The sequence below is a fragment of the Pezoporus occidentalis genome, unplaced genomic scaffold, assembly GCF_034315485.1.
Source record: "Pezoporus occidentalis ecotype Australia unplaced genomic scaffold, CSIRO_AGI_Poc_V1 ctg118, whole genome shotgun sequence".
Classification (NCBI taxonomy): domain Eukaryota; kingdom Metazoa; phylum Chordata; class Aves; order Psittaciformes; family Psittacidae; genus Pezoporus; species Pezoporus occidentalis.
Window position 1 is genome coordinate 3,765,149 of NW_026912972.1, and position 16,786 is coordinate 3,781,934.

Below are 16,786 nucleotides of genomic sequence, written 5' to 3' on the forward strand. Positions count from 1 at the left end.
TCCCAGTGCAAGCCAGCTCCCATCCATCCACCCACCCCCGGCTATTCAGACAAGACCCCAACCCACCATGGAGACATGCAGCTCCCAAAGGTCAGCCACAATGCTCAGCAGTTGTCTTGCCTTCTGCAGTCACTGGGCACTGTATAAATCACTGAATTCTTGCTCAGAGAGAGTAATTGTGAGGAACATGGGAGCATCAGCAAGCACAACCCTGCCACATATGAGGTGCACAAAAAGGAAGAAGCGAGTGAAGGAAGCCAAGCAGTACTTTATTGACTCCCAGAAGACAGATAGAGATTTGCATACAATCCTGGAAAACTTCTTTTATACTTTTTAAAATCCCGGAATTATAAACAAGAGAACTCATTCCTCATAAATAACCTGACACCATTCCTTCATCAAAAGGGTTTGGCATGGAACATTATTTCCTTTTACAGTTTTCAGTTCAGTCGTTCCTTAGAACAGTTTAAAAAACTATGTCTATAAATAATACTTAAATATATTGCTCATATTTGTGACTTCATAAAAAAAATAGCTTGAGCTAATACTTTCCTCGTCATCAAAAGAAAAAGACGATCCAGAGAGACACCAACTTTTGAATGAGCACTTCAGAAAGATGGGTGAAAATAACCGGCTGGAGGTTCTCAACAGGCTTCATTTATCAATAGACTGAGCCCCTTCAAAGTGGGTGTTTCACATAACTGCAGTAATGACTTTAAGAACAGCACACAATGTGAGCTCCATCTGCCCATACCCAACTGCAGCCACCAACTTAACTTCTACACCACGAACGAGACAAGGTTGATCTCAAAGGCAGGTGTGCAAAATCTGACCACATACGGTTAAATCCCTTTTACCTTGAGGTCAGTCTAAGCCTCAGTTGGATGAGAAGGACCAAAGCTTTGTCAGGCTTGCAGAGGCCATGGGAATGATTTGGGGTTTAATGAGGAGTGGACAGGATGGCTGAAGTCACGGAGGAAGCTGGATGAACACAGCCTGTCTACTGCATCTTGTGACATTTGGTCCTCCAGCACCCAGAAGAGGCATCTGGAAGCATCAGACTTTTCCAAGGGGATCACTAAGCCACAGCCTTGCTGGCCTTCCCAGAGCTATTACCCATTACACCACTAAAACTGCATTGTCTGAACCTCAGCGTGTTACTTCCAAAGACACTAACCCAGAGCCTTCAACTAACGCACAAGTGATTTTCAGGCTTGATCACTCAGATTGGAAATGGGCTCCTACTTGAGCACTAATGAAGCAGCACATCTCTTGGCATTCATGCTTGGTACAAGTGGCTTTACGTCTCCAACACCCCAAGTACTTGCTAACCCCCCCAGGAGGTGCTGGGATTGAGGGACAGTAAATCCAGTTACAGCTTCAGGACAGCCTCTGCCCATGAAGCTGACTGAAGGGACCCACAGCTCCTCTCCACTGCCTCTGCAGATGCACCGGCACAGCTCTAAACTGGATCTCTGACCCAATGTGGGTCTAAAAGTTACCCTTGACTCGACTTCAAAGCACGGACCAGCCCGCTGATCTGATGTCCTGTGCAGCACAGGCAAGGGGCAGTAGAACAGAGAGACAGAACCCAACAGCAGGAGCATTGGAGCACCGACTGGGTTCTGTCAAGCAAACTCCCATGTCACGAAGCATCACCTTCATGGTCTGCAAAGGCGATGGAGGATCTCCGAGATGCTCTTCAGAAAGCAGAGGTGCTACCTGGATGGGCATGAGCCAAATGTCTGGACACACGCCGCGTGAGCAGAGGAGCAATATTGGACATTGGCTCATTCTGCCCCTAAATATCAGGTTCTAAAAAGTGTTCTGAAAAATGCCTTCTATACACCAGTTAATCAAATGGATCTCACAATATTTCCTTTCTATCCTACATTTTTACATAAAGCAGAAGTGTCTACACCTTTCTAAGTAATCATCAAAGCAAATGAAAGCTCGTTTTGAGAGTAACTTACCTAATCAGCTCCATGAAGACCATCACACATGTAAACACAAAAGGCAGTGAAACCTCAGAGACACAGCAAGTTGGGTGAAAACAGATGTAACACAGGAAAGAAGTTTTAACAACTTTTTGTCCATACAAGAACTTCTGATTTCCAAGAGGAGAGCAATTAATACCCAGGAAGTGCCTGGTTTTGGCAATTCAGGCCCTTAAAATGAGCTATTTCCTTTTCAAGTTGTCATATAATGCTAGGATTGTACTGTGATGGGTTCCTGGGATATACAGATCACCTACTTCTAAACACGTTCCTGCACATTATAGACTAAACTTCTTAACTTACGAAGAATTATTCTGCTGTTTCCAGTTTACAATGGTAAAAAATAAACCATGAAGACTTCACAATTTGTGTAAATGGGAGGGAAATGTATTTTTAAAAACAGAATAAAAAGCTGCATGTTAAAAACTGGGTCACAGACTAATAAATACATACATCAAAGACAGGAAATTCTCAGCAGCTGGTTGTCAAGAGCAAGGAAGTGGGGAAAAACTAGCTGTCCAGACTCCATTCTGGCTCTGTGGTCTATAGGCTAGAAATATCTGCAGTTCAAAACCAAGTTAAGGGAGGAGCAGACTCAGCTTTGTCACCTATTTTCTTTGATATGAAAAAAATCAGCTACTTCCTAAAAATGTGGTGGAAAACCTGGAGAAACTTCCATTTCCTCATGCATTTGATGCCATTGAGTTTAAAAAAGAAACAATTTTAACCCAGAAAAAACGAGCTGTCGTGTCCTGTAGGAGCAGCCTTCCCACGAGGTTTCTACAGTGAAAGTCTTCCTAGAAATACACCAGAAACTACTTTCTCGTAACAAAAGATACAATGATGGGTCAGACCAGCATTGAGCTTCCATACTCAGGCAAAACAGAAACAGCTGCTATGAAGTTTCAAATGAAAACCAAAGGAAAAACCCAACTCCAAACAGGATAAAAGAAGTTCTGATGGCTAAGGAGATGCCAGAAAGCAATGCTGGACACCAGGAATTTCCAGAACAACCCCCTTTCCAAAGTGATGTGCAGTCTGTGGATTAAACCGTGAGAGAAAACTGATCCTGTTCGATGGGCTTCTCCACCCAGGCTCCAAGTCCTGCCTTCAGGAATGCTTTAAACAAACACTCTTTGGCAGTTTGATACTCAGTGGCTCCTTGCTTGGTTTCATGGTACAGGTTAGGCTTGAGGATCTTCGAGCGCAAGCTGGAGGAAAGCTGTATGGACAAAAGAAAGGAAGAGAGACAAAAGCCTATAAAGCCAAACAGTTATTAATTAGTGATTAATTATTAGCGAGTTATTAACAACCTCTCTACTATTAAAACAAGACAACAAACTGCTAAAGCAAATGTTCAAAGGCAGACAAGTACAACACTGCTCCTTCCAGCCATCAGGGCTCTGTACCCAGGTTCACTGCACCCAACTGCACTGTTTGCCTCTTCCAAAGCACCATGCCACCCTGACCAGTATCACCACTAGCCTGCCTTTTGCCTTTTCTGGATTATCGGCTTCCTTTGGTGGAAGCAATCTCGACATTAAAAAGCCACTGACAGATCCTTTGTTGTAGCTTTTCTCTCTGGGAAGACAGAACCTCAATAGGTTGGACTGCAGTGCAACTGGGATTATCCTTCCAAATACATCAAAATGAGAAAACAAGCTCAGGAGACAGCACCCTTTGTTTACTTAGCTAGAAACCAAGTATTACTAGATTCTTGCATGTATGTTGGATCAGACATCATCAAACTGAAGAACAAGCTCCGAAACACCACTGTTCTTTTCCATGACTACATGGAGCAGTAGCTAACATCAGGCTCAGCTTAAAACAGGCTCAGAAAAAGGCTTCTGAATACTCAGAGATACTTGATTAGGAATTAAGCAGTGGAAAACCCAGCACTCCAGCACATGTACCTTTGCATGAATACGCATCCAGCGGCTGTAAAAAGCATGCTTACAAAGGCGAGATGCACGACCCATTTCATCTTTGCCAGTTGTAGCATTAATAACTTCCAGACCAGTGTCTCCTACTGTCCAGTTCACACTGAAGTTTGGTGCTTTCCCTGGTTGACGGGCTTCTGCATTGCTAATACCTGAAGGAAAACTGATGGTTAATGACAACAAGAAATATCCACTCATGATTTTTGTTTTTACTGGGGAGTAATGGATACGGCAGAGCTATGAAATCACATCACTAAGAGTCCTACAAGCACATCTTCCACTCCGAGGGCATTCTCCTGCAGATTTGTCACTAACCTTGGATATTCTGCCACGCACATCTCATTCTCATCCTGCCTAGAGCGCTCTCTCCTCCTGTCCTTCCCAGCAGGGCTGTGATAAACTAGCTCCTCAGTGGAGGGGTTCATGGAGAGGTCTGTGGCAAGGGTCCATGCGGACACTAACACAGGCACCTTGAAACAGCCATCTAAGGATGATCTGGTCTTGCTGATAGGGCAAACCAATGAACTAATTATTATGACAACAATTATGAAGCAGGGGAAATAAGTTGCTCTGCTCCTGCGCAAGAAACCGCTGCTCTCAGAGCCCACTCACTCATGAGACGAGTTGAGCACAGGCAAGAGCAGATACTGTGAGGTTTTGGCAGCTGTAACTCTCCACTTGATTCCCTTTCACTGCTGCTGTAAAAACATAGGTGCATACTACTTATCTCATTTCAAAATGGGTGTGAAACACTGTCTATGTTTAAACACAGTTACAATTCAGATAGCAGCCTTGGACTGCAGTCTTATTCGGAGAGGTTGTGCTGATTTAGAAGTGCCTATAAAGTGCTTTTCCACTTTCCCTCATAAGAATGGAGTTAGGTCAGAGCAGGGACAGCAGAATGCCTTACAAACCAAGGCATGAAGATGCCTACGGTCGAGTAGCAGTTGAGTAAACTTCATTAAAAGCTATCCATCTATCAATATATCTCCTCGTCCTTCTGACACTGGGACGTGGCTTGATTAGCACAGGCAGCAGCACTGACACTGTGGGCATCCAAGCTGTGATGAGCGAGCCCTATCCTCAGCACCCTCAGCAGAATGCCAGAACTGGTCTGTGAGCATAAATGCAGCTGTGCTCCAGCTGCCTCCCTATTCCACATGCCCATTGCTACTGACAGTGCCTACAAATGGTAAACCACAGGACTCAGAAAAGGACTCGGATCATTTTTGCTCAGATGTTAAATTGGGCAACACCTCTCAGCTATGGCTTAAATCTCTGCTGCTGGAGAAGCAAAGCCATCAGCAGTCTAACCCAAGGGTGAAGCAAGGCCTAGGGCAGGATTTATTCCCTCACAGGATCACAACACTGCAGAGATGCACTGTATACAATGACCACCGTACCATGCTTGAAGATCATGGCAGCTGCTGCCATCCATGGGCAGCTCCTGTCCTGCGTGTGCTCTGCACCCACAAGCAGCACCCCGGGCTGCAAGTCTGGGTTGTGTGGGCTATGGAAAACCTGAGGAGCACATCAGGTTTGATCCTGCAGACATCAAAGGCATTGGAACAGGCTGCCCAGGGCAGGGCTGGGGTCACCGTCCCTGCAAGTGTTCACACACAGTGGAGACAAGGCCCTCAGTGCCATGGGTTAGTGGTGGCCTTGGCAGTGCTGGGGAATGGCTGGATTGGATGAGCTTAAAGGGCTTTTCCAACCTGGTTGATTCTGTGATTCTACAGAGGTAGAAAAACTCTAATTTTCTCAGTGGTCTCACCAGGAGAAAGCAAAGGAACAGGGCAAGTTTTCTTTCTAATAAGTAAAGATCCCATTTTTACATTAGCACAACTCTCACTGAGAACCTGTTTCAAATGTACTCTGAGGTTCTGCTAAGTCCTACACTTCATTACATCTAGTGAATTTGTATAAATTGAACCTAAGTGTTGCAGCAGGGTGCCTCTCTTGCTGGTATTTGAAATGCAATCTAATACAGAAAGAGCACAGGACTGGCTCATGTAGGCCAGGTCTCATGTACGACCTACAAGGTCTGAGCAACACAGCAACATTCAGTTTGCTTGCCACAATCAGTTCCTCCTTTCAGAAATCAACATTTTGAAGTATCAATCACATTGAACTTCCTGAAGCTGTTGTGTCTTTATGCTGTGTCTTTATGCTCAGTTTATTTCAACCTGGTCACTGTGACTGATAACCAGTAATTACATAAATAAGTGAAGATATATGAAGACAGGCTGAGAAAGTTGGGGCTGTTCAGCCTGGAGAAGAGAAGGCTGCGTGGAGACCTCATAGCAGCCTTCCAGTATCTGAAGGGGGCCTACAGGGATGCTGGGGAGGGACTCTTCATTAGGGACTGTAGTGATAGGACAAGGGGTAACGGGTTCAAACTTAAACAGGGGAAGTTTACATTGGATATAAGGAGGAAATTCTTTCCTGTTAGGGTGGTGAGGCACTGGAATAAGTTTCCCAGGGAGGCTGTGAATGCTCCATCCCTGGCAGTGTTCAAGACTAGGTTGGACAGAGCCTTGGGTGATATGGTTTAGTGGGAGGTGTCCCTGCCCATGGCAGGGAGGTTGGAACTAGATGATCTTAAGGTCCTTTCCAACCCTAACTATTCTATGATTCTAAGTAAATAATAAAAAAAACCCCTCCATTATTCCTGATAAAAGCTGAAAAAAAAAAATAAGAATTTGAACAGAAGTTTCCTGAAGAGGTATTTTCTGGATTCTTTTAGGAGAGATGCATCCAGGAGCTGAAATACAGCAGGATGCCATGGACCTATACCCAGCTATCTGTACACTGGGCTGTGGGATCCACATACTGACCCACCCAGGAGAGCAGATGGTGGTCCCTGTTGGGCAGGTACCATCGAAAACATCACACAAGCAATACTTGAGGAAGACCCAATAAGAACAGGTCTTTACAACAAGATGAGAGTCAAAAGTCTTCATCACAACATCTGAGGTCCTTCTGAGTGGTTGGCAATAGACATGTGCATCACACCTCCTGTAAACTGGAGCTGCTCATGCACAACACAACTTGTCCTCTGCCATTCAAGTACAAACGCTGCTACTCCACGAGCCACACAACACAAGGTTTGCACCCAAACACCTCAGACATTGTCAACTTTGGGTGCACAGAAAACAAATCTCAGCTCTGAGTCTTCAGGAGCACATCAATTCGGGCTGCTTTTGTGAAGTGTGTGTGAAACAGAACCATGCTGACAAAACTCTGGATCAAAAACTACTGAGCAAGAGGGCGTAAGAAGTTGCCACCACCTGATAAACAGGTCAGTCATGGGTCTTCTTCCATCTAATGATAACCTGTGCTTTTGTTCCATGCACCACTGCCCTATCAGCTACTCAGACATCATCACAAGGAGCCACACAAGCAAGCCGTGAGGAAGCTGACCATCCAGTATGCACATTTCCATGGCAGTTATACAATTGCATCCCTTAGGTTATCTTGATGAATTAAATACATTCTTTAAAATACAGACTTACAGAGAATTTCAAACAGGCTAAAATAACACCACCCTGTTCAGCTGCTTTATTATGTGCATGAACCCTGGAGAGACAGCAAAAAAGTCCCTGAAGGTGGCTCATGGGTAGCACTGACAAGGAATAAAGGCCATCACAAAAGCAAAGCATCTGATAACATTTCAGATGGATTGTATCTTCCCCCTCAAAACCTCGATATGAACACAACATAATAAGCTGAAACTAGTAATGGGAGAGAAAGCTAGGATAGAAAGTAAAATATTTTGCTCTGCTTTGAAAACTGATATTGAAACTTGGTTGAAAACTAAGCTATTTAGAGAACACTGCTCAGAACTTATTGTTGAATATCATTATAATGGGGTATAATAAGCAAAAGTAATAGCTCTTTGTGCCAGTGCTTACACAAATAATAAAGTTTGAGGTTCCTTGAGGACAGAGCTAAAAAAAACTTCATTAAAAAAGGAGACAGGGAGCTGAAAACCACCCATGTGAACAGGAGGATCAGGTACCAAGGAAACAGCCAGAAAAATCACCAAAGGTTCTGCTGAAGGGTTTATTTTTGTTTAAAAGAAAACACAACTGCAAACGTAGGCAGAAGTCAGAGGAGTGCTGGGGCATGAACATTCCTAATAACCACCCTTGCTGGGGTGGTTGAAGTCTTCAACTTTCAACAAGGAAACTACAGATGAAGCAGCAGGAACAGCGGTCGTGGTACGTAACCTCTCATCACAAACCACATGAGTTCTGCAGGACAGAAGGCAGCCAGCATGACTCCAATTCCAAAGGCATTCAGAGGTGTGCCAGGGAACTGCCAGTCCATAAACATGACATCTGCACCAGGAAGGCTGCAGGAACTACCACGCTGCCCTGCTGGGCACTGATGGAAACCCAACAGTGTTGGGAAAGACTCAACAAAAAACTGCCTAACTGAAGACTGGAGGTGGCCAGTGCGACACTAGTTCTTAGAGAGCCCAGGGAGCAGAAGGCCTGTCTTTCCGATGTCTGCCTTAAAAACAGACTTAATGGACACCTGGATGAAGATGGTCTACTTGGGAAGAGTCAACACAGATAGAGACCCTCAAGCTCTGTGCAGACCTGGAAAGTGTGTGTTGGAGGAAAAGCCAAGGTGAGTAAGATGGGTGATGACACTAAGTTATTTAACAAGGTAAATAAGAGAAGCATTAGCAGAAGAAGAGCTAACAACAAGCTGAAAGAGAGCTGGGCTGGTTCAGCCTGGCGAAGGCTCCTTACAGGGAAACCTCAGAGCAGCTCCAGTGTCTAAAGGGGCTACAGGAAACCTGGAGAGGGGCTTTGGACAAGGGCCTGTAAGGACAGGACAAGGGGAATGGCTTTAAACTGCCAGAACAGGGGAGACTGAGATGAGCTCTTAGGCAGAAGCTCTTCCCTGTGAAGGTGCTGAGGCACTGGCACAGGGTGCCCAGAGAAGCTGTGGCTGCCCCATCCCTGGCAGTGTTCAAGGTCAGGTTGGACACAGGGGCTTGGAGCAACCTGCTCTAGTGGAAGGTGTCCTTGATGAGCTTTAAAGTCCCTTCCAACCCGAACCAGGCTGTGATCCTATGGTTTTCAAAGGCTGACTCTCTGAACAGAGGATCTGCTGAGCTCTGCCACCCTGCTTCCATTCTGGGTGAACTCTTCCATGCTCACCTCCCACACTGGCTCCAAAATGAGCCTGTGTGGGTTACCCTGCAGACTAGCACTTTGGTACTGGCTGATTTATAGACTCATCCCCATTGCATTTGAGAAATGAACCCCTTTTCAGATTATTCTAGAAACTCACAACATCTGACCCTGTCTTCTCTCAGTGAGCTGGCCAATTCTCAATGAAAGCTCACATGCCCTCAGTGCTGGTGTGCTAAAAAGCACACTGAAAGGGTAGGTCCTACAACCAAAAGGCTTCCAGGAGTCAGCATGGGGAGGGAGCTTTCTACCATCACACAGGTTTCCTGCATCCCTTAGCTGAAAAGCAACCACTCTGATGTGCATGTTCACATTTAACTTGCTGGGAAAACAAGGTGTAAGTAGAAAATCTCCTGTGAGGAAAAAAAGCTATGAAAAGACAGGCTTTAGCAGTAGATAACAATAACTCAGCCTGACTTTGACTTAAAGCAGTCATAAAACTTGGTTTATGACACAAAAAAGAACGTTTTTACAGTACTTTCTCCGCTAAACAGGTGAAACAGTGGGGAAAACCAGCTGCTTCTTGTTTGGTTCATCCCTCTGGTAGAAAGGAGTCACCATCACGCTGTTGTGTGTGTGGTACGAGGAGGAACACAAAATTGGGGATTTCTGTAGAGCTTATTCAAGGCAAGAATACAGTGCACAATGTGTGAATTGAAGAGCAGATGGGTAGCTACACGCATGCCCCACTGAATCTAACAGCATGGATGAGAAGACTGAACCAGTAGAAGAAAAACCAGCACAACTCTCTGTCCAACCTTCCAAACCAGCTTCCCGTACATTTTGGAGAGGTGTATTTCCATGAGAACTCAACACAGAACATTTGTGAGCGCTCCCTACTGCTCAGCTAGTCCTGGTTGAGCTGTTTTCACGGCTGGTGCTATTTCAGGGCAAACAGATTACATCCATATTGCAGAAAGATGACTTTTAAGAAGACAAGGTACTATTACTTGTTGTGAAAAGGATAACGAAATCTCCTCTCCCTCTGCCCCAAACCTGCTGCCCTGAAGAGCTGATAAAAATTCCCCCAAATCAGATCATACATAAGCTACTATGCCCATACTACTATTAAATGATCAGTACCGTGAGTGTTTTAATTGTTACTTACTTGCTAATACAAGGAAAAAACGTAACACTTTTGTACATACTAGTTCAGGAAATCCTTTTCATTACCTTGCTAACCTAAAGAACTGCTCGTTATTCAACATCCTCTTCAAATCCCTCCTTAAATCTATTTTAAAAATTCAATGTCAACGTCAAACTTGAAACATGCTTTAAAATACTGAGGGAGTTTGGGTTTGGTGGGGTTTTTATTGGGGGGTGTATTTGTTTTCTTCTGGAAAACAAACAGACACATGCCAAAAGGCAAGTCCTACAGAATAAAGCAATGCACACGAGAGGGACGATGAGAAATTTCAGGTTTAGCATTACTTTCAGTTCTAGGATTTAGGACACTTCCAAAGTTCCCTTTGAAAGTCACATCTCAATTAGAAGTTACAACCTGTTCATTCAAACACTGCCCTTCCTCTTAGCCACACTAGAGCCTAGGATCAGCTTAAAGCCAAAGAGCAGTAGTTAAATGTTCACCAGCAACTGCAGAAGACAACCACTAACTACCCTGGCTGGGACTTGCCATATTGCTGTCTGTCAAATATATTTAATACTCTAACCTTTAACTCTAATACTTTAACCTTCCACAAAGTGGAAATGACAGTATTATGATTACTGGGTCATACAAACAAGTTGGGTGCCATGGGAATTAAAGCTAATGCTGCATCCAACAGATTGATGATAAAAAGAAAACACAACCAATGCAGCGGAGATGCTCTCCCCATCCATTTTTAGTTTCTTATAGATCTAGAAATGGTGAATCAAACGTGTCTATCTTGACATACTGATTAAAGATGTGGTCATTCAACAGATATCTGCAATGGCAAGAGAAGCAACAGTGACAGCTAACACATTATTTCATGGGTAGGAAGAGGTTTCACTAGGCCAGGGCATTCAACTTGCCTCACATATTGCTAGGGCATACTCTAGAGAGCAATTACGTGAACCTGCATCTAAAGGTTCATACCCCAGTTCTTTCCACCTTTTAACTCATGAAGATGCTATGGTATTTCTGACCAGGTATCTATATTAGGTTTAGAACATAACTTCTCTGTTGTAACCAGAAAGCAGTTTACTCACAGTACATAATTTGCAAGGTTTTGAGAACTGCAAAATCACATTGCTACTGGAACAGACTTAGTTACCGGCACGGCCTTCTCCATTAGATACTTGCCACTAAGTAAAGGTCTGTTGAGTGTATAAAGAGGTGGTAGATCTTCTATCTCTGCTATCCTCTGGTATACGGCTCTGGATAGATGATCCCCATGATATAAACTCCCCAAGATGATGCTAGAGAAGTAAATTGGCTCCACAAAGAGGCTAAGTAAGGCTCCTTGAATACCCAATACGTTCCACCTAAGAGGGAGGGAAAAACAAAAAAAAACAAAACAAAAAAAAACACTTTCTTTTTAATGGAACAAGGAACATCTGCCAGACATAACAGCAGTCAATCACAACAGGCTAGACTTTGAACCCTTGCTCTTGACCAGCACGAGTGTGGTAGCATAGCTGTGACACCTGCCAGAGTATCAGAGACCAGCTTATAGGATGCTCAATAAAATCCTGAGTAAGATGACCTATAGCAACAGGTCTACTGTTAGCATCCGCTTCAGGAGCAGTCTCAACTTTACTTTCCCACTGACACATCTGGTGATGCATTTTCCAGCAACCTAATAACAGAGACAGACAGGATACTTCAATCAGAAAAAGCCAAACTGTGAGATTCTCAGTCAGAAACAGTAGCTGATGCCTCCAAAAGACACCTGGCAGCAGGCAAACCATCCTTCCAGAACACAAGGATTGTGTCTGCAAGAGCTCAGCACCATAAGGGAAAGCTTGCCCTTAACACCGCAGCCAAACTGCCCACATTCTGCTGCCAGGAAGGACATAATTAGCTGCTTGCAATATCCATGGGCAGGGAGAAAACTGATTCTGAAACCTGAAAATAGGAAAAGCGCCTATACTCTTTGTTCACTCCAACCACAGATCCCTGTCTGCACCAATGTGACCTACACTGGATCAGGTCTTGTGGCAGGGATATAGTAAGCAAAAGAGCAAAATACAGAAGGATTTTTTGTAGCTGTGTTCATTTGATCAAGTTTTGGCTCTCAGCCTGTGTGTAACAGCCATACAAAGCACCTTCTCAAACCTCAAAGAGGTTTTACTGCGGAGTATTGTCACTGTCCTTGTCTCTGAGATATACCTGGAAGCAGCTTGGCACTATGAGAACAGCACACTTGAGTACAACTGCAACACCCAGACACAAGCAGCAGGAAAGTTCTTCTGCTGCTTGAATAAAACAGAGCACAATTGAAGCTCTCACTCTCGTACAGAATGGTTTGTCCTTATAAAAGGCCCATCCTAAACCATGCGGCAAGGTTTCTTTAGGAAAACGGGAAATATGGATGCTGCTAATAGTGTTTCCTGCAGCTTGTGCTGGCATGTCACGGCTCACACATCACCACAGCTCAGGCTAGGAACCATACACAACTGCTACACCACTGCAAACCCTGAACTATGAGAATGTTTTAAAGGAAAAAAGGGCAAAATAAAAACTGCAATCCAAGGAAACAATTGCTTTGTGTATGTTCACAGGGAATGAAATGGAGCAGTGTGCTCTAGCTTACTCACCTGTCAGTAAAAAAGCTGGCCCTAATGAATAAAAATGCTGTGGCAATGAAAAATAAAGCAGATTTCCCATTGAATAAAGGCCTATTTTGTATAGCACTGAAAAGTCAATCAGCATCCAGATGTGAGAGCAAAGATATCAAGTGAAAATTACTGCATCCCAGGAGCATACCTTAGAGCAGGTCCCTAAGGACCATACCATGACTAGAATTTTGTAAGCACAGAGATATTTCAAGCGCCAAATGAATTGTATTTTCTTGTTATTTGCAGTGTTACACACATCAAGCATAAAGAAGCATGTGGACTGTTACGGACACAGGTAATATGGAAGAGATCTGGAAAGAATTCAAGACTAAGCATTGCAAACTGGGGTCTTACAGAAGTATCTGAAACTTGCAGCCACACACTGCACTTCCTTCAGTAAGGCACATCCCAGGTTACCTTTCATGAATAGTACCTGAGTGACAGATGGACATTAAAAAAAAGGCCAAATAATTCCTTTGGCAAGCCCTGGCTTCCTAAATAAAAACCTTTGCCAGACCCTTTTCCTTGCTTCAGCCTCCTGTATTTCCAAAGCTTGTGTTTTGCTGCTTCTTCCAACACGTAGAACCCCAGACTGGTTTGTGTTGGAAAGGACCTTAAAGCTCATCCAGTTCCAACCCCTGCCACAGGCAGGGACACCTTCCACTAGAGCAGGTTGCTCCAAGCCTATGTGTCCAACCTGGCCTTGAACACTGCCACAGCTTCTCTGTGCCAGCATCTCATTCGTACAACCAAAACCTCAAGCTCTCACTATTTACTAGGCAGGGTTTGGTGGTGGTTAGCTTCATAAAAATAGCATTAAATGTCAATTGTTATAATAAAATAACTTAGCTATAGAAATGTATACTTGTATCAGAAACTGTCAGTAATGCAGCAGTAAACATTAAACCCAAATGCAGATTGTAACAGAGTCAAAAGGGAGGGATGTATGTCTTGTTGTTCCTTTTTTATACTGTACTTCTTTCTGACAAGCAGAATTTCTCACTTCCATTAGCATGTATACTAAAAACAACCTTTCTAGATATAAACTGAGAAGAAGCTACACCAATACCATGCATCAATTTTCCAAAGGCCACAAGCATTGATTGCCTCCTAAAATGGTAAAACTGCCTCATCCTTGCAGTTTACAAGCACAGCTTGTCAGAACGCATGTGAACAAATGCTGTCAATCTGGTACTAAATGTTTACTGAAGCCACAACTTCTTTTGTAGCCAAATTCATTATTTCACTTCAAACCATGAAACCAGCAGAAAAAAGCAAACTCTATTACAGAAAACTTGATTAATGTCAGTGTTGACTTCCCAGTGCAACAATCAATCAAAGGGGTTTTTCTGCACATTAAAAACAGTACCAGAAAAGAGTTGAGGAACTGAAACAAATATAGCTTAAAACTCCAACCTTCCAGGGCGCAGATGTAGTTTATATCATAGAAATCAACCTTTCCTGTTGCTGTGCCACACTGCATTAGAGCAGACAGACCCTGGCCACACACAGCGCTCATTTAGGAGCATTTGATGGCTCAAGAAAGTGATTACAGAAGACAACATTCCCATCACTGATTCCACAGGCTCATCATTCATATGCAGGGACATTTCTGCTGCTCAGTGTCAGCTCAGACCTGTAGAGGCAGTGTTCTCACAGGAGAATGGATAATTGGTACATAAACTCTGAAAATCCTGAAAGATACAGCAAGGCCATGAGAGGCCCAAGGAAGCCTAAACTAGCAAGATAAGAAGCAGCTGGATTTCACCGAGTTAATGAGAACTGTGGACTGTTGGCAAGCTTTCGAGGTCAAGTTCCCACACCTGTGCTTAACCAATTATATGCTAGTTGCAAAGGGTCTTCAAGACATGTATCCAATCATAATATGCCAAATCACTGTAAGTGCATGTAAGAAATAGTATTTAAGGGGTTAAGGCTTTGTAATAAAGGGCTTTTTGCCTGATCATTTTGATCTCTGACTGAGTCCATGTATATTCTGCGGCAACTGGCGCCCGAACAGGGACCCCCCCATATTTTTCATATTGAAACCGAAGGAATTAAAGCACGTGGCACCAAAGAAAGTGGAAAACGCAGAGCCGCAGGGACGTCGGCTGGGTTCGATCCGGCAGGACCAGGATCGGGAGGTGGACGCCTCGGAACGGAGCCTTGTGAGCCCAGAAGACGTTGCGCAGTGCAAATAAGGTAACAGCCGACGGGGTCTGGAAGAGGGTTAGGATGGGGAAAAAAAAATGGTCATCCTTAAGCTCTTCCAGCATATCCTCTCAGTGAGAGGGATAGAATATGACGATAATCTGTTAAAAAGATTGCTGCTCTGGAGTAAAGAAAAAGAGCTGATCCAGGGGGTTAATGAAGCTTTTGATCTCGGGACTTGGAAAAAAATTGGGGCACGCCTGTGGGATCAAGTTACTTGTGGGTTTAAGGAGGCGAAGTCTCTTGCTGCCCCCTGGTTACTACTAAAAGGGACTCTAGCCGCAATGAAGGCTGAGAAACAGGCGGCAAAATCCGCTTTTACAGCTCTCTCTGACTCGCCTTCACAACAGCAGGGCTCGGCACCTACATTAGATTCAGCACCCGGTGCTACAGCCATGGTAGTGTTGTCTGTTTCGGGCATAAAACATTCTGGCCAAAAATCGGCGTGCAGTACAGTACGAAAGTTTGAGGACCCTGCGCCTTTCCCCTATCCTGTGTCGACAACGCCTGTACCGGCGGTAGCTCCAGGGCGGTAGCTCCAGCTGATACTCGGGAGCCAGTAGCAGCTACTGAGCAACCGAAACAAACTGATGTTAACCCTTTTTCATGCTGCTACTGCCCCTAAACTTAATCTCCAGGAATTTTTGCCAGGGTGGGAGTCTCCTGAGGAGGAGAGTGTAACTTCGAATAAATACCCACCTCCGCCACATACACCACCGCTTGCATCGCTCCCACCAGAGCTGCAAAATGAGTGGAACTGGACACAATGGACAAAATCCTTAGATAAACCATTGCAGGACTTGTGGGACCGTCTGGACAAATTGGGGCAGGAGAGGCAGCAAGCCCCAGAAAAAAACGGAAAAACCGGGTAACATCAGTCCTTGTGATGTGTCGTTACCACCGACTCCTACATCTAATAAAGTTAATCCGAGTGCCATGAGATGGCGAGGCTGCATTCAGGATGCAATTATAGACGGTACTATTTTACCGATAGATGTTCCCGCTGCATTCCCTTCTATTATAAATTCTCAGGGACAGTCTGTCTGGACTCCTAGGGACTGGAAAGCTATGAAAGAAATTAAGGAAGCAATTACTCAGTATGGGTTGTCTTACTCATATACACAGCAAATGTTATCTGCTTTCTTTTCTAGTAATGTTCTAACTCCACATGATTGTCTCAGAGTGGCTGCATTTTATTAACTCCTTCACAGCTCCTGCATTTTAAAAGTGGGTTTGAGGAGCTTGCTGCAAGGGCTGCAGATGAGAATTCAGAGTGTAATCCTCATCACCCTTTGCACGGTGTTTCATCTGAAACGTTATTGGGAAAGGGACAATTTCACCCTGATGGAGTACAAGCTCGTATGAAAATTGAAGTTTTACAGCAAGCACAGCAATTGGCTTTAGCTGCTCTGAAAGCTGTGCCGGAAGCGGGAAAACCTAATCCTTCACATACATCAGTAAAGCAGGGACCTACTGAGCCATATACGCAATTTACTGACAGATTGACAGAGGCTATTGAAAAGAATAGTGATCTGGCATCGAATGCTAAAGAATCCATGCTTATGTCTCTGGCTATGGAAAATGCTAACCCAGCTTTAAGCGTATTTTGCAGGTTTTGCCAAAATCTGCTGGTCTTCAAGAAATGATGGATGCATGTTCTAAAGTG

General features: G+C 44.2%; 1 protein-coding gene across 5 annotated transcripts in view; it reads right to left on the bottom strand.

Moving 5' to 3' along the window:
• Nucleotides 1-248: 248 nt before the first annotated feature.
• ADARB1 (adenosine deaminase RNA specific B1) overlaps nt 249-16,786 on the bottom strand; it is a 66,089-nt gene continuing 49,551 nt past the window's right edge. For 3 of the 5 annotated variants that reach the window (XM_062602735.1, XM_062602724.1, XM_062602743.1), the window contains 3 exons: nt 11,432-11,613; nt 3,911-4,089; nt 249-3,219 (listed from right to left, as the gene is read on the bottom strand). In XM_062602735.1, the coding sequence (XP_062458719.1) occupies nt 3,043-3,219; nt 3,911-4,089; nt 11,432-11,613 (538 nt within the window). In that variant the 3' untranslated portion in view covers nt 249-3,042. Of the gene's footprint in view, nt 3,220-3,910; nt 4,090-11,431; nt 11,614-16,786 lie in introns of those variants that run through there. The other 2 variants (XM_062602760.1, XM_062602752.1) reach the window with 2 other exon arrangements.